The sequence below is a fragment of the Harmonia axyridis genome, chromosome 3 (assembly GCF_914767665.1).
Source record: "Harmonia axyridis chromosome 3, icHarAxyr1.1, whole genome shotgun sequence".
Taxonomy (NCBI): domain Eukaryota; kingdom Metazoa; phylum Arthropoda; class Insecta; order Coleoptera; family Coccinellidae; genus Harmonia; species Harmonia axyridis.
Genome location: NC_059503.1, coordinates 54,564,444 through 54,591,286, shown reverse-complemented (window position 1 = coordinate 54,591,286; position 26,843 = coordinate 54,564,444). Strand labels below are relative to the sequence as shown.

At 34.4% G+C, this 26,843-nt stretch overlaps 3 protein-coding genes across 5 annotated transcripts in view; 2 read left to right on the top strand and 1 right to left on the bottom strand.

Moving 5' to 3' along the window:
• Nucleotides 1-437: 437 nt before the first annotated feature.
• LOC123676897 (zinc finger protein 729-like) lies at nucleotides 438-8,069 on the bottom strand. Its single transcript, XM_045613184.1, has 5 exons — nucleotides 7,795-8,069; nucleotides 7,035-7,745; nucleotides 6,778-6,979; nucleotides 6,301-6,684; nucleotides 438-3,125 (listed from the first exon to the last, which is right to left on the bottom strand). Exons 1-5 carry the CDS (start codon nucleotides 7,900-7,902, stop codon nucleotides 541-543), a joined length of 3,990 nt encoding a protein of 1,329 aa, XP_045469140.1. The 5' UTR covers nucleotides 7,903-8,069; the 3' UTR covers nucleotides 438-540.
• A 338-nt stretch (nucleotides 8,070-8,407) lies between these two features.
• On the top strand, nucleotides 8,408-10,002 carry LOC123676898 (MOB kinase activator-like 3). The gene is made up of 4 exons (XM_045613185.1): nucleotides 8,408-8,568; nucleotides 8,625-8,775; nucleotides 8,826-9,169; nucleotides 9,244-10,002. Exons 1-4 carry the CDS (start codon nucleotides 8,521-8,523, stop codon nucleotides 9,370-9,372), a joined length of 672 nt encoding a protein of 223 aa, XP_045469141.1. The 5' UTR covers nucleotides 8,408-8,520; the 3' UTR covers nucleotides 9,373-10,002.
• A 3,457-nt stretch (nucleotides 10,003-13,459) lies between these two features.
• The window catches only part of LOC123674663 (scavenger receptor class B member 1), an 85,927-nt gene continuing 72,543 nt past the window's right edge, over nucleotides 13,460-26,843 (top strand). The window contains exons 1-2 of one of the 3 annotated variants that reach the window (XM_045609624.1): nucleotides 13,460-13,570; nucleotides 19,872-20,005. In XM_045609624.1, the coding sequence (XP_045465580.1) occupies nucleotides 19,966-20,005 (40 nt within the window). In that variant the 5' untranslated portion in view covers nucleotides 13,460-13,570; nucleotides 19,872-19,965. Of the gene's footprint in view, nucleotides 13,571-19,777; nucleotides 20,006-26,843 lie in introns of those variants that run through there. The other 2 variants (XM_045609626.1, XM_045609622.1) reach the window with 2 other exon arrangements.

Sequence of the window (26,843 nt, the reverse complement as noted above, 5' to 3'; positions counted from 1 at the left end):
ACAGAAATGTCTATTTACCATTCCTTTAAAATAAAAAAAAATAAATGTCTTTCTAAATATCTTGAACAGTCTTCAACATGGCAAACTCTTGAAAAAAAAACACATAAATACAACTTAAATTACACAACTATTTGAAAACAATATGGCAAAAGATCACAAAAATTTTTGTTCACAATCTTAAACTAGGGACTAAGTAAAAAAATTTCTATTTAATTAGATGACTAGATAAATGACAAAATTGTATGAACTACCTGTAATATAATTTTTGAACAGGTCTAACATTGGAATGTAAAGTAATAAGTAGAGATGATTTTCAGTGATATGTATGAAAAAGAAATTTCCAACGATGAAAATTCTATTTTGGTTTCAAAGAGAAGGAAAGAAATCGGAAGTTGGTAAAAATACCATGTTTTTAAAGTTGTAATTTTGACAGTTGCTGCGGCATAGTAAGATTATTGATAGATCAAATAATGGAAAATTTTACATCAACAAATACATCTAAGTAATTCTTAAGAACTCGATTGATTCAAGTTTCAAAGTTCACAATATGCTTCCTACAGCAGACTCAATTTCTCCATCATTCAAAGCAGTGCCCATCGATAATTCACAATATTCTATATCCGAATCTTCTTTAACCTGTGTCCCACACTCTAGACTGATACTTTTCACCGCCGAATCTAACTCTTCTGTTTTAAAACCTAACAAACCACTATCATCAAATGGTAAAGAATCACCCATGGAATTCACTACAATTGCATTACTACTAGAATTAGTAAAACCGTTAACTATTAGGACTTCATTAGAGGATGTAGTATTAGATCTCTCCTCATTTCCTCCAACTGTATCTTCATCTTCACTGCTGCAACTTTCAGAACTTGAATTGTCACTTTCAGTACTTTGGAATTCCGTTGTAACCTGAGAACATTCATTATTTTTATTTATCATATCTCCTTCTCCATAGTTTTCAGAGGAATTGTTTCGATAGTGTTGTTTAGTATCGTTTTGATTCCTGTTAGAATCTTCAGAGATAGAATCGCTGTCACTATCATTTATTTCTGAACTACTTGAATCATCGTTACCCTCTTTTTCTACTTTATGCTCATCTTCTGTTTCTTCATCTTCGTTCGAAGAACACTCTACTTGTTCTATCAAGCTCTCAAAGTATGTTTCGTTATCTTCAGTTCTTTGTAACATCTTTTCACCATCATTTGTAGTTTCTAATATAGACCAATTGAAATTTTCATGTATTGCCATGTGTAATTTCAACTTGGAGCTTGCATTATGGTATCTTCCGCAAACTCTACATATAAAGTTCGAGCCAAAACCTTGTCCATGAAGCAAGGTGGGATGGTTCTGTTTAAGATGTTCCTGTAAAGTTACATAGTCCACGTTGGTTTTCAAACAAATACCACAAACTGTAGCAGCAACGCTTTTGTGACAACGAATATAATGTTGCCAAAGATGCTTTTTCGCCGGCCATGTTTTGAAACAAATCTCACAAAGTGATGGAACATCACTATTGACATAAACCGTTCTCTTTGAACTGCTTTGTTGAGCAACGTCATATTCATATCTCGGCGAATTTGCAGATTTCTTTGTTGTCGCAAGTTTTGATTTTATTGAAAGGAACTTAGGTTGTTCTTCACTGGTTTTGTTTTCTTCCAATTTTGGGCAAGTGTCTTCTTTTTCTATTTTTTTACCCATCAACCTCTTTTCTAGCATTGATATCTTTACTGCAGATATGTCTGGGGTGAAATTATTGAACGTTTCATCACTGGGCTGATCAATTTCTTCCACTCCTTCCATTTCTTCTTTGCAACTTTCCGATTCGTCAATCTCTTCTGCTTCTTGCTTCACATAAGTGCTTTGTTTGATGCTGGATATATTTTGATTATTCAAAGAATGCATTTCTTCACAATGTAAGTTCAACTCCTCTTCCGAATTAAATACCTCCAAACAGGTTTTGCAAACCTTGAAGATGCGGCCGTGAGACTTATTCAAATGGTCATAGGTTTTCCATTTTGAGCCATAGTTTTTACCGCATACAGTACAAGAGGTCAAAGGTCTGAGATCATTTTTATGTACTAACTGAACGTGGTCTTTCAGGATGTGTTGGTTTTCGAACAACTTCAAACAAATACCACAGCTTAAACTCAAGATTTTCCTATGTAGACTTAAAATATGCATTTTCAGTTTAATTTTGGAAGGTAAAGAGTCTCCACAAAATTGACAAACATAAGAATTCGAGTGATCATTAATGTGATCTGCTAGATTTTGCTGGGAACGTAAAATGGTTCCGCAGATCTTACAGAAGAGCTTACATTTAGGGTGAGTGAATCTTATGTGAGACACTATCTCACATTTACTCTGAGTTTTTTGTGAGCAAATTTCACAAGTATATTCAGAGTGGTAATTGACCAGATGTTTTGCCAGACTTTGTCTGTCTTTGAATATCCTAGCGCAGGATTTGCAACGGGTCAGAAGGTCTTTTTGCAGCTTGGGCCTACAGTTTTTTTTGTGTTTCTTCAGTAATATTTTCTTAGAGAATCCCTTAGAACATTTCGGACATTTGAAATCTCCCCCATTTGGAGGAGGTGTATAATTTGTTATAATATTTGTGTACAGATGACTAGAAGCATCAACCTCTTTAGGAACTGGGACATTTGCTGCGAAAACCTCATCCAACATATCTTGATCTGAGGCTGCATTATTTGAGATATCATCGAATTCTGAAGAAGTACTTTTCTTTTCCCTTTTCATAAAATCGTACTTTCCGAACACAGAATGATCATTCCCCAATTCAAAATTCATGTCATCAGTGTTAAGCATATCGTTAGTGTTTTTTGTGTGTTTAGAAGAATGAATTTTGGAGAAATGTTGTCCCAAATGGTATTTTGAAGCACTGGTTTTTTGGCAAATTTGACAGGTGATGCTTGGATGGTTTTTGTGCAGTCGATTGACATGTTTCCAGAGGTGAGAGTTTCTTCCATAAAATTTGTTGCATAAGTCGCAATGGAATTTACTGTGCTGCTTGCGTCTATGGTTGCTGAAGTCTTCAAATGACTGGAAGTTTGACTGAAAACATAAGCTGCAGCTTAGGTTTTTAGATGATGGGGAAACGGGTCCTGAAATGAAACAAGAATTCATTTCTGATATACCTCTACAAAAAGTATTTAGAAATTTTACTTTTTATTGATGTTGTTATAATTGTCTTCTTCTTGTCCTTAGATTAAATTGGAATAATGGGTTTATGGCTTGAGGACCAGGCAAATCAAACAAATCCTTATTGAATTGTCAAAGTTTCGATCCTAAGTTTGCTTTTTTAAGACCTTTTAAATGGATTTTTGTAGTAGTTCACTGTGAATATGATGTTAAATTCAGATTTCCACTATTTTTGAGTTTATATGACAGTGATTAGTTTTATATGAAATAACTTATGGGTTTCATATCCACAGTGTACTAAATCAGAAATCCATTTGAATTAACTTGGAGAGGATCCAAACTTGGTACCAAAACGTCGACAATTCAATAGAAGAAAAGAAAAAGAAGTTCTATTTCCAAGTGTGTAAATATCTTATCTATCTGGTTAATGTTTCGGCAAAATGCCATCTACATAACCATTGTCAAACAGAAGATTTCCACACTATTACGTAGGAATCAAAATCGAAAGTTACCCAAGGAGAATGCACGCCATCGTAGCGATATTTTGACGAAACATTAACCAGATAGATAAGATATTTACACACTTGGAAATAGTACTTCTTTTTCTTTTCTTCATTCATTACCATCAGCCATTTTTATTTATTATATTTCGCGCTGTAAGTCGATTCCTAGTTGACGTGGGAGTCTACTTTTTCGAGGTGCCCGTGGAGGAAGTAGTTAGGTTTTTGTCCGCTGGGTGGCGCATCGCAGTAATCCTACTTACAGTGACTGTGTATACTACAGTGACGATACGGCTCGTCAGCGTTTTGATTGGTTGGAGCCCTGCCCGCCATTAAATGTCGAACTTTCACCGGAGATCTCTGATTTTCACTATTTAAATTCGAGTGCCGGGCTGTTTCACATGCTTTGAAGTATTCTGGTTTGTCTTGTTAGTGATTGTGACTGGTTTAGGGGCTTCAAACTCCCCCAAAATGTGAAAATGTTATCAAAAGAAACAACAAGAAACGAGCGGTCAATCAACCTTCACGCATGCGCAGTCGATCATATGAATCTTGAAACACCGGTTAACGTTTGAATCTATCGTTTTCCGCCGACATTTAATGGCGGATGGCCGAAGCTGTCGTCACTGTAGTATATAGAGTCACTGTCATCCTACTGCTATGCGTCTGCCAGCGTTCAATAAGGTGCCTGCTATTTCGTTTGTTCGTCATCTTGGGTTGAGTTATGCGGTACTGATGATCCCTATCAAGGGTGAAACCGGTATATCGCTACTCTCCTTCGATGGCGTGCATTCTCCTTGGGTAACTTTCGATTTTGATTCCTATGTTATATTGTGTGGAAATCTTCTTTTTGACAATAGTTATATCGATGGCATTTTGCCGAAACATTAACCAGATAGATAAGTTATTTACACACTTGGAAATAGTAATTCTTTTTCTTTTCTTCATTCATTACCAAGTGTCAGCCATTTTTATTTATTATAATTCAATAAAGATTTGTTTGATATCTCTGGCCTCAAGCCACAAATCTATATGTTGTAGTTATATACAGGAAACAATAATGTTAGGAAAAAACTGAACATTTCAACAAAAATTTGATAAAATGAAACGTAATAGTAGCACATACCTTTATATAAAAAAAAAATTGAAACTTACTTTACTTATATGATTGACATTCTTGATCTTAGTTAATTCGTGCATTCTCTAGTTTGAAGTTTGAAAACAATTTCATTTAATCAATTTATTGGAATTGTAATCCCCTATAAATTGATTAAATTAAATCATCCACTTTGAGGTTAGGTTAGGCCAAAAGTTTTCTATGTGCACAGACAGTTTGGAATAATTGATCAGAAACTTTTCAGGCAACTGCCACAAAATTTTTGGAGATTTGCTATAAGAACAAACCTTATACCGATAAGGTAACCAAACCGCTACAAAAAATTCATTTTCGAGGTTACGTTAGGTTTCCTGTTCATACAAACAGTTTGGTATTATCAGAATATAGACATGCCAATTCGAACCAGTTTGGCAACTGCCATAAACTTGTTGGAAATTAGCTTCAAAAACAAACCTTGTGCCGATAAGGTAACCAAACTTCCACACAAATATTTTATTATATTATAAATAAAAAAAAAATTACTACTCGAATATACTAATGATGATCTGTGCAGGAATCTTTCGTATTTCTGGAAGATAGAAGTAATACTTTTGGAACAAAACCCTGCTTTCCTCCAGCTTGTAAAATTAATTTTTTTTCGAGAGATTTCAATATATCATTTGTTATCATGAAGGATAAATATTCGTACTGAATTTTATATTACATACATTACTGATATAAAGTATAACTGATCAAATAATGAACCGAACATTGTAATAATAAACATTTCATTGGTTTAAGGGAAGTTGTTCCTTGATTCAATGAAAACAATTCATCAATATTATGAACGAGTTTTCATTTTATTATTACTGATTTTTCTATTAACTGGTTGGAAAATGATGACTGAATTCATCAATATAATCAACTCTTTCATGTAATTTATGTATACTTTTAGTTCATGCTATCAATTGTAATTTGCGATTCAAAACATTAATTTCTTGTTTAACAACGGTACCAAATAAAATGATGTCATTTCTATCAAAATAAAGATATCGTGATAAATTTAAAAAAATGTTCAGAAAAATGAGGCAACATCTGACTCTTCTAACAACAAACCACTCCACAGGTTATTCTGAATAAAACCTTACTTTTCATGTTTTTTGTTCACCCCTGTTAATAACAAAAAAGGAAGTAAATGAGGACGGAAACTGAACAGTTATGTTCCCGAGGATTCAAGCTACAATTAAAAAATAACTTCTAAAATCGGCCAAAGGGTTCAAAAGAAAATGAACTACAAACTTCCTTGATATTTTGTCTGTTTCCCTAATTTTGCTGGTATGTATGTATAAAACTTTTCTATTTCATTTTATGGTCAAATCTTTGTTTTATAAAATGTGATGAAGTCTTCCAAAAGCTGATTTTCTTTTCCTAATGCCGTCCTATACATATAATAATCTTCATTATTGAAAATTAGTACAATATAAAATAAATACTTAACAATGAATACAATTCACAAGATGAAAGCAAAAGAAAAATACTCACCAAATTCACAAGAATAATTAAGCTCAACATAATCTGCCGGATCAAACATCCTCACCTCCTTGTTGCATCTGTCCTTTAGAAATTCATGTATCAAAACATGATTTTCCATTTCTCTCATTCCATCCTCACCATACTTACATATAGTGCAGAAATACCTTGTTTTTACAGGATACTCGATAGCACAGATCTTTAGATGGTTTCTTAAATTTACGAGAGATGTCATGGGTTGGAAACATATCCCACACATAAGTGGAACTTCTGCAGAATGTTCTGATTGACAATGATGGTATAAATCTTTTTTGGTCAAAGACGAATAGGTACAAATATGACAGGAGAAGTCAGCTTGATGATTTTGGGGAGAACTTGAATCATATGGATTGTCATCTGTATGAGAAAATAAATCAAATAAAGCTAAAGAAACATAAGATTGAGTTATTTCATATAAATATTGAAACTGTTTTCATGAAATATACATACCAGAACTGCTATTCCTCTTGATATCTGATATTTTCAAAAGATTAGGAATCTTTTTCTTTTTATCAGAGAAATTTTCCATTGTTTTATTGAGATCCAAATTGTGTATTTCGAAAACGTGTGTTGCTAGTTCTGCAGGTCCACATAATTTTTCATCACATAAAAGGCAATTTTGGGGTAGTATTGGATCTAGTGTCGTAATACTCTGAAAGTAAATGTTAAAATCTTATTCTGAAATAAATGAATAGCCATTAGTTCACCTGGGAGCTAGCAATTCCTAGGTGATTTCCAATTTTTTTGTCATTGATTTCAGCTTGATTTGATTCTTGTACAAAGTCAGAAATTCCATTATTTTGGAAACTAATATTGCTGGGAAATTTTTTTGGTACTTTATTTTTCCTGCGATTTCCACTATCAACTTTAAAAATTTTCATTGGATCGTTCTCAATCGTTTCTAACTTTCTTTTTACTGCCCTTCTGTGGGTTATTTCATTTATAATATTATTTTCAAAGTTATCGAAATACTGTTTAGTGAAAGGTGTCTTATTTAAGAGATCACTTAGTAAATCATCAATTTTCTTATTATTTCTCCTATTTACAAGAACAACTCCTCTATTGGGAGAATCATTTTCAGGTTCTGAATTATCAGAATCAACCTCATAAGCAACTAAATTTTTATCACAACCATGAATTGGTAACTTAACATTTTTTGAATTTTCTTCATATTTTGTAAATAATATATCGTATGTATCATCAGTTTGAGTTTCTTTAGCTTTATTATGTTCAGAAATATTCACCAGGCAACTTTTATCATGCTTTCTTCTTGACTTTAAGCAAGATTCTGTGACATCGTACTGAGATTCCAAAATTATGATATTTTGTAGGCAGTTTTTGATGAAATGATAGAACTTTGTGATATTTTCCAAGCATTCGTCGCATATAGTATCTGGTAAGAGGCAATGCTGTGTCACCTGAAAAATACCTTGTAATTCTTACTCAAAAACAAAGATTTGAACTTACAAATATTGGAAGGCAAGTTTCTATTTTGTGTATCAAACCTTCTAATTTGAATATATCTTGATGGGTTGTACCTAGTCGCCCACATATTCTGCATAATTTGGTCTCCATTTTTCCTATTCATTTTATTCAATCGAGTACTTGTACATATGAACTTTTTGAGAAACAAAACGGATATTCAACGATTGGAAAACAACTTTTGGCACTATTCAGAACACCATTTCACACAAAACGAAAGTTAAATAATAATACATCTTTTGAATAATCAGAGTCAATAGTTTCACGTTCTAGTTAAATAATATGCAGTTTCATTTATTTTATATTTGATATTGCGATAATTGGTTGCCGAATTCATAGCAAAAAGACGCCATTTCTTTGTTTGATTTTATATTTGGCGGATTTGCCGATAGGTGGAAATAGTGGTATACATTGCGAAATTTAAAAAAAATTATTTTATTTTTAAATCTAGAAGAAATCGTTAGTTAATATGCAACAAAATATTATGTATTATTAGAGTAAGACTTCCAATTTTCGTGTTAAGTCTTATATTAATTGATGATTTATTGAATACATTCAGCAAATAAACCCTTTTCATCACCGGACGTCCTCAATGTGACGTTTGATTAACCTTGATTTGTTTGGATCTATTTCCGCTTATTTTATTGTTGTTTACCTTTTAAATTTCCCAAGGAAGTGGTTCTCCTCTAAAGTTCTACCTTCTACATAAGAATGGCTCTTAACAACTTTTTGGATTTCTTTCAGATCCAGAAGGAGAAGGTGAGGCTACATCACTATATTATTACAAAACATTCAATTGTTTTATTCATTTGCAGACCTTCAGACCAAAAAAAAAATTTGCTCATGGCACTATACGGTACAGTTTGCACAAACAAGCTTGTGCTAGCTTAAATTCTGGCATAAATTTGAGAAATGCTGTGAAATTACCTTCAGGAGAAGATCTGAATGATTGGGTTGCAGTCCATGGTATTTTTCTCATAAAATTTCATAAAAACTTGTTATCATTTTTTTTTCAGTTGTGGATTTTTTCAACAGAATAAATCTCATTTATGGTACAATTTCCGAATATTGTACAGACCAAACATGTCCTACAATGTCAGGTGGTCCCCGATTTGAGTACTTGTGGGCTGATGGGGCGAAATACAAAAGACCTACACCCTTACCAGCAAGAGAGTACATTAGCAATCTAATGGATTGGATTGAGATACAAATAAATAATCAAGCGTTATTTCCTTGTACATCAGACCTACCTTTTCCGAAGAATTTCCTAACCCATTGCAGTAAAATCTTGGCTAGACTACACCGAGTTTTTGTCCATGTGTATATACATCATTTTCAAAACATCGTAACAATAGCCGCTGTAAGTAGTTATTGTTAACTTGTCGAATTAATGCGGAGACTGTTTGAAATTATATACTGACTGAATTTTTTTAGGAAGCTCATGTCAACACCTGCTATAAACATTTCTACTACTTTGTGACTGAATTTGATTTGGTTAGTACCAAAGAATTGGAGCCATTGAGTGAGATGGCTTCTAAAATATGTAAGGATTCTCCCGAGTAAACTAGATCTTATTGCTACAGAATACTAAGTTTTAAATTTTTAAGAAGTTCTCAGTTAAAAATTACTTAAGTTTAAAATCTTGGAGTATATAATCAATAACCATTTAATTTGAATTGCCATATTATGATTTATGCTTTGATCGAATTTTATTAGTTTTACAATGAATCAATATTTTCAAATTTATCAAAAAAAAAATAAAGTGAAAAATTTGGAGTTTGTCTCAAAAACTAACTGTAGATTAATAGTTTAGCACTTTTGCTTGTATTATTTATGTTTGTTTCATATTGATCATATTCTGTGATTTATTTAGTTGTATGTATATATTGGGTTCTACTGATTTCTATTAGACTGATGAAACCCAACAGTTATAGATAATACCGAATTATTTTGATTCATTTCAAAAATAATATTCAGCAAATATGTTTTATGTTTGCTCGTTCAAGGTCAGTTTTTTAGTGTAGTTCAATTCCACTAACATTTTTTCCAGCCTGTGTACTAATAATAAAGCTTTTGGTTTGTTTAATAGGAATAAATAAATATTCAGAAGAATTGTGAAATTTATAAGCATATTTTGGGAATATTGTAATCTCTGTACCAAAGACTATTAAAAATAATGATATTAATAAAGGATTTTCATTTTTTAGTTTCAATCAGAATATTCAATATCTTTGATATCAATTCAATGAGTAATATAAGCTAATATTTCAATGAATTTGGTTTAATTAGGAAACAGAATTGGATATGAGATACAAATTAAAGTTTAAAAAACATATCGTAAAAAAAATTAACTTAAAATATTATTTTGCGGTTTTTTATTTTTTTGGATGAAACAACCAAAAATCAAATTTTCGGTCTCTTGTAATATATTCATATCAAACTTCGTTTTCGAGAAAAAAATAATCTCAACACATTCTGAAAACCAACCAGGTGTTAATGATATGCAATAGGAGTGGCTTCAATTTTTTTTCTCGAAAACGAAGCTAGATATGAAGAAAACACAGGAGACCAAGAAGTTGTATTATCAATTTATAAATTAAAAAAACACAAACTAGTCAGTGCCGCACTCTTCCAATTAATTCCCCCTTGTGGATGACTAAAATGTAAATGACTAATGCAAGGGATACATATTGGAGTTGTTAAGACGGAAAATTCAAACTCGATTACAGAGCCATCTGTGACGATTCGTGAAAAATTGTTCGTACAACATTTTTGTATGTTTTGTCGTAGAATATGAATCTACAATAAAAAACAGTGGTTCCCATTTGTGAAATTCACCCTAAAAACCATCAAACTTTTATTTGAAACAATTTTCCGTAACATGTTTCCTTTTCAGAGGTTTTTTTTTGATCGATTCAACTCAAAAAAATCCCACGGTATAACTGTATATATACAGTTATACCGTGGGATTTTTTTGAGTTGAATCATTTTTACACTATTTTATATGCAGGGCCGGTGTTAGGGGTGAAACAGTGAAGGGACCGCTTCAGGCGCCTCTATTTGAGGGGCGGCAATTCGGCCCAGTTTGCTGACCGTTTTCTCATATTTCATATATACTTGATTCTTGAAAACAACATAAAGGTTGTTCTACTTCGTTAAGTTTGTCAACATTCTCTGTAATAAAAATCTCTAAACCAACTTTACGAAACCGCCTTAAAATAATTAACACATGGCAGCCCAACCGCAATATAAAAACATTTTGAAAAATGTGATTCTTTTTGAGCGCTCGTTCTCCAAATTGATTTTTGATATACCGGGTCACATCCATTTGAAAAGATCTTCTGAAACAACTCCGTGAAAAATGCAAAATGAAAAAATGGTTCAAATGAAAATTTCTTAGTCTTCATATAGTTACATCGAATACAGCAATAAGAATTTCCCATAATGGAAAGCTCCTTCCTGGGAACTGGGTTGGACATATGAGGATACTGAATCAACTAGATTCAAACCTCCTCGCAAAACCATCAGATATTATGCCAACCACCTACGATTTTGAAACGCCCTTTGAAACGGTTATAAATGACCGTCATAGTGCAATAAGTCTCATAAATCGTCAGGACAAAAAGTCATCCATATGATTTACAGATGGATCAAAAACAGAGAAGGGCACCGGCATTAGGATATATGGACCTAGACTGAGGATCTTTAAAGCCCTGGGAAGTGAGCCCTCGATTCTACAGACCGAGATAATGGCTGTTTATGTATGCGCCCAGGAGTGTCTCAAAATGAACCTCAAAGGGGCGCATATCTACATCACCACGGACAGCCAAACCACGCTGAGATCCCTGGAATTGTGCTGTCAGGGGTCTCTGCTGACTTGGGAGTGCCGTAACACCATAAAGCAACTGGCCAGAGGAAATAAGGTGACTCTACTATGGGTACCAGGGCACTGTGGGGTTGAAGGAAATGAGAGAGCGGATGAGCTTGCAAAAAGTGCATCAAGGTTAAGACCTGCTGGACCTGAGCCTTTCTGTGGGATAGGAAAAGACCAATACAAAGCTGCGGTCCAGCTATGGGAGTTGAACAGTAGGACAATCCACTGGACTAACACTCCTAGACTTGCTCAGGCAAAGAAATTCGTGAAGATTTCACCTACTTACTCCAGAAAGCTCCTGAAGCTGTCGCGAGCAGAGCTTCGGGTGATGGTGGGACTGCTGACGGGGCACTGTCGGTACAAACATCATTTGTATCGTATGGGTAAGTCAGCAGACGAGATTTGCAGGCTCTGTGGATCGGAAGTAGAAACGGCTGAACACTTGATATGCAATTGTCCAGAGCTGGCTGGCCTAAGAATCATTCACATGGGCAAGCCGGTCCTGGATACCAGAGAGGTAATGGCCAAGGCCCCTAGGGAGGTTGTCAATTTTATTAACGTCGTTGACGACCTCCCTGGGTTTCTATGAATGAGTAGGGTAGTGAACAAAAGATCTGCATGGTCGCAGTTACCGGAAGGCTTACCGAAGCAAAACGACCCCAGTTCAAATAATAATAATAATAATACATCGAATACAAATATTCATTGTGATCTCGGAATTTGATTTGAAGGTCAGGTAAATTTTTTATATACGGAATATACATTTTACTTTGCACAATATCAAACTGTAAATGTTTTGTCCCCTTTTTGCCATAAAATGAATTTATTTGGAGATTTGAAGTGTTTCATGCTTAAGGATGGTTATTATACCAAAATACTTCAAAGTTATTTATCATATAATCATTTTGTTTAATGTATTTCGAATAAACATATTCGAAAATAAAAACTAGATTGTTTTCTGATTTTTTTTTCAACCGCACACCGCGATAATAAAATCTCACCGCATGCCGAATTTTGAAATTTTACGTTATCACTACAAAAATATGCATTTGTACATAATTGTGAATTTTATATTGAGCGTTATTTCAGATAATATTTTTAGTATTATATTTTCCTATATTAATTCATTTTTATACTAACTAATTTTTCTCTAATGCTTTGAACAGAGGATAGATTTTCATAGGGAATTTTTGAATATTTAATTAGGAGAAATGCGCTATTAATTTAATTTTCGTTCGCATCTTTTGATTGAAAATTTTATTTTTGATTTGTCATTTGTCTCTTGATCCTTGAATAATCTTTTCATGAAATATGGTTAGAAGTTAGTGTGATAGAAAAAAAAAATTAAATTATTCAGTATATTCCTATTAACAAAATTTACTTGACCTCGAAATAATTACCTTGAAATCAAAATCCAGGGTCACATTGAATTTCTGCATTCGATGTCCCCCCTGGAGTCTATAAGGAACTGTCATTTGAAAGCTTTTTTGATCCAGGCTTTTCCCGAAGAGTTATTTCATTAGATTATTTTTCAAATTGGGTCACCCTGTATACGTATGGGTCAGTTTTTGCTACCATTAAAAATCAATATCAAGCATTTATAGCATTATGATTAATCAATAATTAATTCCTATCATGACTGGTTTGTAAGATTACTAATTATGCAATAACAATCAAAAATTATCATTGAAGTTTTCCTCAACTTCATAAACTGTAAATAGAGTGAATAAAAATATTAATGACTGTGCATAATAACAAGAAGTAATTGGGCAATGTTTCACCTAATATTGAAATAGCTTCTTTGCGTTAGTTCTTCTATGGAATCTTGGGTGAAAGTATAGTATAGTGTACCTAATTTGTCGTTCTAAAAATGCTTTGGATTTTATAGTAAGTACATTTAATTTTGAATGTTAACATTTTTTGTATCATTAGGATGATCTTGTCACCATGTCAAAAAAGTAACGGGAATTGGTTAGAGTGTTTCCGAAACAAAATACCTACTTACTGCCAATAATAATCTTTAAGTAGGTACATTAGATTATTTTTCAATTGATTTTCAGCATTGATGGTGGATCTAGGGTCTAGTTTTTCGGGGGGCATAATTAACGGGTGTTTTTTTTCGAGGTATATAACTTTAAGTTGGCATTACTGTTCAAGATGGCGACCGATTTAACAGCTGTCAAGAGATTTATTCTCAGTTTGGCTTTGGTTTGGCAATTCATCATAAATAGACTCACGCCTGAACAACGCTTGCAAATAGTGCAATTTTATTTCGAAAATAATGGTTCTGTGCGGAATACGTTCCCGATTTTCATAAGCGAATTTTGTTTAGCGAGGAAGCGCCCTTCTGGTTGAATGGCTACGTCAACAAACAAAACTGCCGCATTTGGAGTGAAGCTAATCCTCAACTGTATGTCGAAACACCCAGGGCCGTCGCTAGGGGGTAGGCAGGGGAGGCGACCGCCTAGGGCGGCAAAATTCTGGGGCGGCATTTCAATCTTGATCAACAAAAATCATATGTGTAAAAATTCAAAGTAAGAAATGAGATTTAAATCGGTTAGAAACAACACGAAAATATACAGACAATTTAAAAAACAATTTAAACCATCAAAGGTGCCGCATTATACACAACAACTCATAAATATCCAGATGTCATCTAAACCCCCTGAAAAAAAACAAAATGTTCAAACGTTTTATTAAGTGGAACTCAGCAGAAGAACCTGAAATCGCAGAGCCTATTCTAGAGGGGCGGCAAAGATTGAGGGAAGGTATTTTCTACTTTTTCCGAGAAATCTAGGTACTAAATTACTAGAAGAATGTATTGAATAGATTTCTTTTTACTTTCACCATGATTTTTTTTTCGGATTAATAACTTGATTTTTCAATGCTGATTGGAAATTGGAATATTATTTCAAATTTTATAAATCAATTACCTATATTTTAAAATAAAGTTGACAAAGCCGTCAAATTTACTTTATATGAGTATCTAGATACAAAATAAGATACTTTTTTGCAAAGGTATCTTAAGATACTTAAAAAAAAAGAATTCAAATAACTATCTGAAGATTCTTTTTCAGATACTTGATAAGGTACTTTGTCAGGTGTTAAAATGCTAGGTACAATTCTGAAATTCGGAGGGTCTTGCAATTTTGTTTTCGGTAGTAGGCATAGCATAAGAGCGATATTAACGGAACTGAAATAGTTATCATTCGAACATTTGTAATAGATTCCATTTTTAACATCTTGAAAACATTACGGACCGTGACGTACCTTTATGAGAAATCGTCCTTGCTTCCTTTCATAACTAGCAATTGGTTTCTAGCACAGTTTTATCACTTTATTGCCGCTGTCGAAGATCGGTTTTGTTTACGTTATACCAGCTGCTGAAATCGAGGGTAGATTTTTGTGACCTAATACGGGTTTACGAACAATTCATGGAAAAAACCAAATATATTCAAGAAATGGAATTTTTATCTGTTTCGTCCAACAATTTTTATTAATTTCTTTAGTAGTTTATCAATTAATAATAATCTTTCCTGATTAAATTTGAATTCATAAGAAATAATTACACTCAATACATATTACATCCATAAAACCTTTTTAACTTTTTATAAAAAAATCTTATCACGAATTTGCAAGGGCGTCGACTTGTATTTTTGCCGGGGCGGCAGAAACGCTAGAGCGGGTCCTCATTGAATATTATTATGAAATATGAAAGGACGAAAGGTATTGGTAGCGAACTCCATCTTTTTGATTCTTTACAATTTACGGCATAATTTGATGAAAACTTAGAAATGTCGGCAAAAAAACGTACCGAATTCGTTATATTTAATTCGTTTTCTTTTCTCTTTGGTTCAAAAAATGGAAATAATGTATAACTTCGATCATTTTTTCCAATGATCGAAAAGTTAATTTCTAAAAAATTCGTTGAATATTTTTTCCGGACAGATAGGTACTTTCATTTTTTGTTCTAGTCATTCATGTGTTCCTATTATTATTGTTACTTACCAATCCTAAAATGAATTTTATTTTTTGTATAAGTTTGAACTTGTTGGTTTTGTTTATGTTTTTTCTATGTTATTATTATTAAAATTTCCCAAACAGTCACCTTCAATTTTTCCATATTTCGGTAGAAGACCCCGATAAGCCAAAATAATTTTTTTGCATTTCGCAGAGTTGACTGTTAGGGCGGCAAATTGGGAATTTGCCTAGGGCGGCAATTTGGCTAGCGACGGCCCTGGAAACACCGTTACATCCAGAAAAACTGACTGTTTGGTGCGCTTTATGGGCTGGTGGAATCAATGGTCCGTACTTCTTCAAAAACGATGATGGCCAGAACGTTACAGTCAATGGTGATCGGTATAGAGCTATGATTACTAACTTTTTCATTCCTGAATTGAACAACCATGATGTCCAGGAGCTATGGTTCCAACAAGACGGCGCAAAATGTCACACAGCTCGTGCCACAATCGATTTATTGAAAGACACGTTTGGTGACCGCCTAATTTCACGTTTTGGACCTGTGAATTGGCCTCCAAGATCTTGTGATTTAACACCGCTAGACTACTTTCTGTGGGGCCATGTAAAGTCATTGGTCTATGCGGATAAGCCACAAACCCTTGACCATTTGGAAGACAACATTCGTCGTGTTATTGCCGATGTACGGCCACAAATGTTGGAAAAAGTCATCGAAATTTGGACGTCCAGATTGGACTACATCCGAGCCAGCCGTGGCGGTCATATGCCAGAAATCATATTTAAAATGTAATGCCACAAGTTTATCTTGCGGATAAATAAAATTCATGTCAATCGAATAATCCATCGTTGTTTTATTGCAATTTAAAGTTCTATAGCTCTAAAAGAAACACCTTTATATGTGTTGCTACAAACGAATGATATTTTTTCTGAGATCTGACTCTACCGAAGGTAGTGGGTTTGGTAGAGGGAACAGGAAAGCCTTATTAACATTGCGACCACATTGTCATTTAAAGAACATTCTAGACTATTTATGAAAAACATTAATTTCTTGTAGGACTGTCAGTTGTCACTCTACATCCTTGCAAATCCCTGGCCAACCTCATTATTCTACTATAGGGTTTTCCAATAAGAGGTTTCATTTTGAATAGCCCGCTATATCTGGGCAGCGTCATCTTTTGACATTTGACAAGTAAACACTATCTCATTACTAGAAATGGAATGATACACGTTTCAAAGAGCATTGAAATTTTAGAAATTCCCTACAAATGTGGTGAAAACTGTGGAGGGTACTTGGGTCAACTTTGCAATTTCAAATAGGAACCTTTGTTTCTTATAGCAAAACTGTATTCTACGGCAAAAAATACAAAAGGTTTGTACGACCAATTCATCACGAATCTTCACAAGTTTTTTTGATTTATACACTTTCCAAGGAGTTGTTTCAGCAGATCTTTTGAAATACCCATTTCAAAAGATCCCATGGGGAAAGAGCGCTCCAAATGAATAAAATTTTTCAAAATGTCAAATGAATAATATGCCCGGGCGCAAATACTCTTATATTAATTGTGTCAGTCTTTATAGGCACAGAAGAACGAGCGCTCTCAAGAAATGAGGAAACCAATGACACGTTTCAATAGCTTTTGATCATTCATTCATTCATACGCCAATGCTGCCCTTGAAGACAACATATAAAGTAGATATATATCTATATTCAGATATACCGAGTGATCTTTTTAAGTTGAATCAGTCAAAAATTCCGAAATGGAAACTTCTTACGGAAAATTGTTTCGAATAAAAAGTTGATGGTTTTGAGGTCCACTTAGAGCAGAACCTCTTTAATTCAATACACCCTTACGGGGGGTACGGGGGGACAACTTTAGAATTTCAAATGGGAACCCCTTTTTTAATTGCAGATGCGTATTCTACGGCAAAACATACAAAAGTAATGTACGAACAATCTTTTATTCAATATATATTTTTTTGTAAAATATTTCCTTTTCGAGATTTTCGACAAATTTAACTTAAAAAAGTTACAAGTTATAGAAAATAACCATTTTAAATTTTAAGCTCTGTGCAAAATTTAATATTGAAAAGCAAAAACCTATATGTACGGAGTGGGCAAATAAGCGAGGTAAGCGGCTATATCTCAGGATCCACTCATCGTAGAGGCTTGCGGTAAAAAATTTTACCACTAAAGTGTACAAGAGAACACAATGGAGATTGTTTTTAAGTTCATACCTCTACCGCTAGGGGGCGTAATAACTAGAGTCGAGTAGAAAAATGAATTTTACTCGAAAATGTTTCATATGAAGTTGAAGAAAAAATATCATCACTATAATCCTTGGAAAATTCTCTATCTTTTTGAATTGTCACTTTCGATTTTACGACATCGAATAAGGGTAGGGGAAAGGGAGAAATCTGACTGGTTGAAATGCCTGTGAGAGATAATATTTTGTTGATTGGGGACAAAATATACTCATGATAAATTTATTTTTGCTGCTTTCGATAGGGGGCGCTAAGTCAGAATTTCATTGTTTTGTTCATTTCACTCCGAAATTTCAAATGTAATGATAGGATTTTCTTAACAGAAACAGAAGTTCCATCAAATTTGCATGGAAAAACCTGAAGGTCTCAAAGCGATAGTTTCAGGCGTTCTGAAGTTATGGCCGAAAGAAGATATTCTTCAACTGATGCACTGAAAAACCAAATTGTGTCTTTAAGTTCTGACAGAAACAGAATTCCCATCAAATTTGTATGATAAAACCAAAAGTTCGCAAAGCGATAGCTTCAGGCGTTCTGGAGTTATGGCCGAAAGAAGATACAATTTATTTTTTCAGTGCATTAGTTGAATAATATCTTTTTTCGGCCATAACTCCAGAACACCTGAAGCTATCGCTTTGCGACCTTTTGGTTTTTTTCATACAAATTTGTTGGGATTTCTGTTTCTGTCACAAACAATTTGGTTCAAGTTTTTTCTCATACCACCTTCCCTTCACAAGATATTTACTTGAATTGGCATAGATATTTCAATTTAAAGTGTTCATTTCAGATATGCTTATTTTGTATGTAAATCTACAAAGAGATATTTTTTCTGGGAGGGTACCCGTTTCTTTCCTCCAGAACTATTTTATGGTGAAGCACTGGTACTTTAGAAAAATGTGAATATAACTAAAAATTTTTTTCGATTACCCCAAGAAAAAAAAAGATCCACGCCCTTGCATCGAATGAAAAAAATGTTTAATTTTATTCAATATTATGAAATTGAATATAATCATCTTTTACCACAAATTGCTACTTTTATACTGGTTTCAAAATTAATATCCTTAAGTTCAAATCTCGTAGCATGATGTACATACAGGGTGGTCCAGATTTTAGTTCAATAGATAGAACAACTCTCTTCATGAAAAAAAGTTCATATAAACATATGACCTTTCAGCGAAGCTCTGTTGGTTTCAGAAATGAAATAATTTTCTCGAAAAAAGAAAGTGCGGTGTTGATTTTCAATAGGAAAAGGATCATCGCAGCATTATTTTTACGCCACTGGATAATGTTGGTCGGAGTCAATTACCTGATTCAAAACAATTAATGTAATAACACTAGAGTTATAAGTAAAGAACTGATTATTTTTCTAAACTTTAACACCTTGTTTCTCTAAAACGAACTTGTTAGGATAATATATTTATGACAACTTTTTTCATGAAAAGAGTTGTTCTATCCGACGCCAAAGTTATTGAACTAAAATCTGGACCACCCTGTTTCTTATCAGTTATCAGTTAAGATATCCTTAGAGATAGAAGGAAATAATGAATTATGCTGTGCAAGTTATATAGTCTTTTACTTCATTAAAGAAATATTTATAAAGATTTCTTCTAATATCGAAGGTGTTTAAAAACAAGAGGTGTTTTCAAAAGACTCAAATACATACCACGACACTTTTTTGAAGGAAAAAGCTGGTCATTATACTCTAATCTTCTGATGCCATTTAATTCTAAAGGCATAAAAATGACTTTAATACCTACTAAAATTGTTTCAATTTAGTAGTTTTCGCGTCATCCACTTCTATGAAAATCACCAAGAACTTCAGAAAGGTATGAATGACTACACTCATGTCATTAAAATGTCAACCTTGTGAATAAATAAGGTGTAATGGAAATTATTTTAGAAAGTTCTTTGCGTTTATTGCTGAATTACTGTTTGATCTGATTCATTGCAGAAATTGGAAGTGAAGGATCGCAGTACTAGTAGTGCGTGTATGTTGTGTTGCTAGATTTTGGTAGAAGTGAACAGTTTCTTCTTTTGGGAGTAAAATGAAAATGCCGAAATGTTGGAAAACAGGAGGAAATTGGCGTGAGTAATATTTTTTCGTCTTATCTATGGAACCTATATATTTGTATTGTATTTTTCATTAAATTTCACAGTACACTTTTTGGAATGAGTAGGAAACATTCCCAAGAAAAAAGAACAATATGCGTTTCACAAAATCCCCTTTCCAAATACTGATTTTTTCCACACAAGTTGCCATCTATCAAGTAAAATGCCAATGCTTCAAATCACTATACAGTATGACCAATTTCCTGATCAATATTACCTACGCAAAATTTAATTTTTTAGAAAATATAGTGGAAGTAGCTATTAGAAGTAATATCATATTGCTATTTTGCAATATATCTTTTTGTTACTTTGTAGGGTTTTTTAGAAACTACATAGGCTTACAACTTTGCTTCCACCGTTTTTTTTTTCCGAAATTCGAAGCTTTATTGTAAAAAACTGGTTACACATTAATGATTCAAAATATTGTCCATCGCTGGCCACCACTTTCTCCAATTTTTCGGGCAGCGTACAAATCCCGCGTTGAAAAAACTGGTCATCCTTTGAAAAATTCACGAATCGATCCAATTTTTTACTTCTTCCTAAAACCGGAAGTGCTGGCCAGTCAGGCCGTGTGCCATTGATCGAAACAAGTGATAGTCAGAGGGGAAACGTCTGGAGAATAAGGCAGGTGGGTAGGACCTCCCATTTCAACGTTTCCAAGTATGTCTTTCGCAACATGAGGTCTAGCATTGTCATCCTGTAAAATCACACTATGTTTATTGTTGTATTGCGGCTGTTTTACTAATGTTCGGCTCAAACGCATTAATTGCATTCGATAACGATCGCCTGTCATTGTTTAAGTCAGTTTCAAATATTGAGCATGACCTTGGAACCGTGAATGTTAGGTTGGCCGTCGACGTGGAAGCACGGCCGGGATATCCCCATGATTTTCTGCGCTTGGGACGGGATTTTCGCCTCAAGTCACAAGCGATGCAGAAATCCCTTCTGTCTTCGCCTTGAAAGTAGCTGTTCACAAGCAAACAAACGCCGTTTAACATATCTCGGCTTCATCTCGTACGGCCCCATTTTCCTTGTTTCTGAATCATTCCCATGACTTTCAAGCGTTTTGAAATGACCTGTTACGTTAATGATCCTGCCAATTCTTGTTGCGTTTGACACTAGTCTTGATCAAGTAATGCCTCCAATTCCGCATCTTCGAAAACCGTTTTTTCTTCCACCGCCAGGCTGGTCTTCGACGTCAAAATCACCGTTCTTGAAGCGTTGAAACCACTCTTAGCATGCTTTCACTAATAGCAGCCTCATCATAGGTATTTGAGAGCATTCGATGAGCCTCAGCGCAGATTTCTTCATATTGAAGCAGAAAATTAAAACCTCCAGCAAATGACAAGATTGGCTCGTAAGCTGACATGTTTAATCGAAAGTAACTTTATGATGCAGACATAAATCGACTATTATTTCGATGGCGTTATGTTTCCAAAAACCTTAGCTCATTGTATGACATCTACGATCTATTTATTACGACTACCACTTAACGCTACAGCTATATATTGCAAAACGTCGGAAGCAAAGTTGTACACCTAAAAATTTTTGAATATGGAAGTTTAGGACTTCAATATTAAGGAAAACTTGACTTCCTTGTAAGTCAGAAACGGTTGTGTCGCCAAAAATTTCGATTTGTGTTTTTAGTTATTTAGAAATCATACCCAAAATTTAACCCCCCCCCATGAGCTTTTCTCCTTCTATTATATTTGTGATGGATCTCTGCCAGCCCGAGAGATAGCTTCGTACGCTACGAAATACTCGACAGAATCGCACCGTTATTGAGGTGGCAGGTGTTTATGGCAGGGACCACCTAGTGCCAAACTGATGATTTCAAAAGTGGTGCCAGGACGAACACCTCAATACCCCGGCAGAAGGCGCACCTCATCGAACCTCTGTATTTTTTTCTCGAAATTATGCGTTCAATGTTGAAAGTTTAGTTTGCTGTCAAAATTTGATCTCATAGAAATTGTTTGTTAATTTCCTAAATCAAATAAATGATAACGAGAGCGAATATTTTTCCTGAGCAAAACGATATACATCGAATGAAGCAATTTGGAAAACATTTTAGAGTTAATGGATGGACAAGTTATCTTTTTAATGATGAATCATTCGACCCTCATGCCATTGAAAAAATTTAAAAGGCACTAATGTGAAGTCAGGAGCTTTGAAGTGCTATTTCTTTATGCGGCAATTGCACCTTTGTAAAATACATACAGGATGATTCATCGCGAAAGCCTATTAGACGTTTATGAAAAACTAATCATAATTTTGTGCTGAAAATTTGCATAGTGGGGTTTGAGACAATGATCTTTCTCACTGAAATATTTTCAGACCTCTATAACTTTCGTTTGTACCGGACACAGACCACTACTTTCTTATTTCAAATAGTATACACATCATATAATTGCATCATCAGATACAGCTTATTCGATGACGACAATTTCAGCAATATGCCATATCTGGGTAAAATCCAACGGTTCCTGAGTAAATGGGATTCTTATGAAAAAAAAATGGTGACGAGTACTCACAATGTTTTGAATATTTCTGCAGAAAAAGATCTTTTCGAAAAAACCTTCTTCATTTCCGATACTGCAAATATGGAGTATATACCTATAATAAGACTGTTTTGCGTTTGGACCAAAAATTTACAGGGTGTTTATCAGAAGATCATGAATTTATGTTCTAATTTGAAAATCTTGAGTTTTGACGAATTTGAGTTGTCCATGTTCATGATTTTCAAATAAACATCCTGTAAATTTTTAGTCCAAATCGAAAATAGTCTCATAATACTGCACATCTGCATAATCGAAAATGAAAAAATGCGAGTTCCCGCCGCAATCTTATTTTAATAAGAATCTCATTAACTCATGAACCGTTGAGTTTATACCCAAGTTTTGGCATATTACTGAAATTATCATCAATAAGCCACCTATTTAAGATGCAATAAAAGACTGGGAGTACCATTTGAAATAAGAAAGTAGTAGTCTGTCCTGATGGAGATACATCTACTTCGTCAACACTTCATATAGTGCCTGCTTTGGCAGCAATCTCTCCAAATAATGACAAAACAGATGTACCTAATCAGGATCAGGATATTTGGTATCAACAAAATGAGGCACCTCCTCACTTTAGAATAAATGTTGGTCAATATTTTGACGCTACATTTCCTAGAAGGACCCATCCATTGAGTGGCCACTACGTTCTCCAGACTCGACTCCCATAGACTTTTTTGTGAGGTCATTCAAAATCGAAGGTTCATTTTAATAGGCCGAATTATTTCGAAGAGTTTCATCAAGGAATTCTCGTTGAAATAGAGCAGATCACTCCAAAAGTCCCTGATCGAAGTGTTTACACTCGTATCGATCAGTGCCAATTGGTTGACGAAGCACAATTTAAACATTTGCTTTAAATTTCGTTTATTTTTTGGGTTGAATAAAGATTTTCTTCGATGAAAGTTCACTTTTCAACTCACACAGTGAATTATTTCAATGGCCAATCCGATCTTTTTTCCATAATGCTCAATTTCGTTGAAAATAAAGTTTTAACATTACTGATTTTCGTGTGATCAATTTCAAAGGTTATTCAAATGTATTAGTTTTATGAAATATTCAAATGGAAAAATGGAATGGAAGAATGCAGCAAAAAGTGGTGAACTTTATTCATAACATTTTCTATATCAACATCATTCATTCCTATCTTAAACATAAACAGTAGATATTTCAGGGATTTCCCTGTAGTTTTAATTTTCACATTTAAAAGTAATAAAAATAGTGTTCATTAAATTGAAGTTACCTGTATGCTATATGTATACATTTTCATTTGAATGTCCAAATCACAAGCTCAAATTTGTTCCACTCATAATAACGCAAAAATATAATTAATAACGGTTATTATTATTTTTGTACTATACTCGGAAGAGTTCTTTATTGGTAATTTGTAGAACATTATCTCCATTACAATTATGTGTTTGGGTATTTTTGTACCTATTCATTTATACTTAATTGAAGTTATTAAACAAGAATAACATGAAACTCATTTTTGAAGTTGAAGACATTTTTTTGAGATTTTGTAAAATTCGCTGAAACGACATAACAAATAGTGTTTTCTTTCCTTTTTTTGTTGAAGCAGGGGGAAACCTCATTCCTCATGGATAACTATCTTATGAAAGGTCGAATAGTGTAAGACTCACAAAACCTAACTTTCCATTATCCAGATCTTGGCACGCCTACTCTCAACTTGTTGAATTTAAAATGACAATTTTTTGTGTTTGTGGAATATCCACTATCTTATCACTTAAATGAAAACAATAAACCACCAAAAAATATTCCTTCTTCGGGAAAATAAAGGTGTAATTGAAGTTAATCAGTTTTCAACGAATAACGGTAGTTGTAATATTGAGAATATTCCGTGGAAAATGTCAGGACATCCAATTTCTCAGTTTGACCGGGCAAGAATAGTCGTCCCACATCAAGAAGTTTTGTCGAACCACTAGATTGCGCAACGTTTGAATATTCCACGGAATTCAATGAGGCGCATAGTGGCCCTTTTCCTGGAAACCGGCAGCGTTGCCCGGATACCATTATATTGCAAACTTTAACCGAAGGAATCGAACGATATCTGTAACAGCCCTTCGAAATTTTTTTTTGGGGATCTATAGATGGGTAGTCTAAACCAGTGCCATAAAGAGACGGTTGTATTCTCCTAATTCAAGGTCACAAAGACCTTTAAGAGTACCTCGGTCATCATCTGGACGATAGAGCTACCCGTAGGCAATGGGTAGAACACCTCCAAGTCTGGCTTTTACAACAATGGCGCAACGTACTTTTTTCGGATAAGTCCCGATTCGGTTTTCAAAATGATATTTGAAGAGCAAAGGTTTGGAGAGGTCCAGGCAGAAGAGAGCGACTCAATTTTGCACGGGAAGTTGACGGATCAATAATGTGCTGGGGGGTATAATGTTCGGTTGCCGTACCCCTCTTATTATAGTTGAACGAACAATGACTGGTGCCATCTACGTAGAATACATCATTGAACCAATTGTGGGGATAATTTCATTTATCTGGATGATAACGCCCCACCATACTGCACATGAAGGGTTCAAAACATTCTTCAAGATAATATCCAGAGAAGCGAGATCCAAGAACTATCTGGATCTTAGCAAGAATATTCTACACTTTCTCACTGAATTGTCGCGTTAGGACACACCTCATGTGAATGGGTCTAACAGAGACTGACAAGTTCAGATTCTGTCTGAGAAGAAAGAAACTTCGGATCACCTGGTGATTGAATGCCTCGCCATCACCTTCTACCTATTTGGGTGTGAAAATCATCTATGTGTATTCCTTTGTGAATAAATAACATGTGTATCACTAGACAATGAAGCTTTGGATGAGAAACTTGTAAAAGGGAAGAAGTAACTTCCTTGAAACCATCCCAGATACTGGAGCTCATTAGAACTCTGAAACTGGAAGGCGAGCTGTAGATCACGCTATGGCGAGAATATGATGATGGAGGGCACAATAGACCATCAGATCGCAGTGCAATGGAATCCCCTAATTAAATCTTAAAGAGCCTTCAATGCTTTCCGTGAGATTATCCACTGAATCAATGTGGTCTAGGTGAGGAATATATGAATATATTGAAAACATTCTTCAAGATAACAATATCCAGAGAATGAACTGGCCAGCTAACTCACCAAACATGAATCCAATTGACCACGTATGGGCTTACTTAGGGAGGGCAATATCCAATCGCCAAAACCCACCTTCAAATTTTCAGGAATTGAGTTTGGCCCTTCAGAAAGAATGGCACCATATGCCTGAAAATTTCACTGATGACATGATTCGTGGGATGCCTAGACGTATCCGGCAGTTGATTGAAATACGGACTATTGAATTTGGATTCAGTTGTGGAATAACTATAAGAAATAAATAATCGATAAATTCAGATTTTATCTCGTTTTTCCTATTTTGTCTCAGCCTGCAAAAGCAAAGTGTAACAAACAAAGATTTTCTTTCAAATATATTGCAGTTAAAATAGAGGAAAATATTCATCTCATTTCCAGAACGAAGATTGTTCATTTCTTGAGAAACCTAGGGGGGTCAAGGACAAGACTTTTGACGATATGTATAGTTTAAATGGTGGGAATTGAGATTGCGTGTCTCCTTTCGAGATCCTCTTAGAAAGGAAACATTGGCTGAATGGGTCTTTTACGGGGAGATTGAATGAAATAGTGAACCATTCAAAGACTGTCATCGAATGTTCGAAAGATTCGATTTGAAGTGAAATATTTGGACGCTTGTAACTGGTGGAAGATTTGGGTAATGCGAACAAACCAAAACGCGTTGAAGGCAGACCTGAGGAATTTATTCAGAATGATCCGTGACTTATTGAACTTATTTGCGGAGGGCGTGAAAGTCCAACACGTTGAAGCCTAAGTTACAGTGGAACGGACATTAGGTTTTGTTCAGGATAAGGTTGTTTTGGACGGACATGTTGCTGCGACGAGAGAGCAGCGAAGAAAATTCGGCAAGTACCCTTTTAACATTTCGAACGCATAGTCCAGCTGATGGTTGAATGTTAGTTTCTTATCCAAGATGACTCCTGAATATTTTAGTTGAGATTCCCACGGGATATCATGTCGATACCTTTGGACGTGGCCTAACGGATTGTCTAATCTCCGTGACAAGGGAAGAGTAACTCTTTTCTCTGTGTTCATTTTGATTAGACATTTTTCCAGACAGCTTGCGTTGTCTTGAAGGTATTTGGTTTTCAATCGATGGGCTTTCAACCTGGACATGATAGCAGTGTT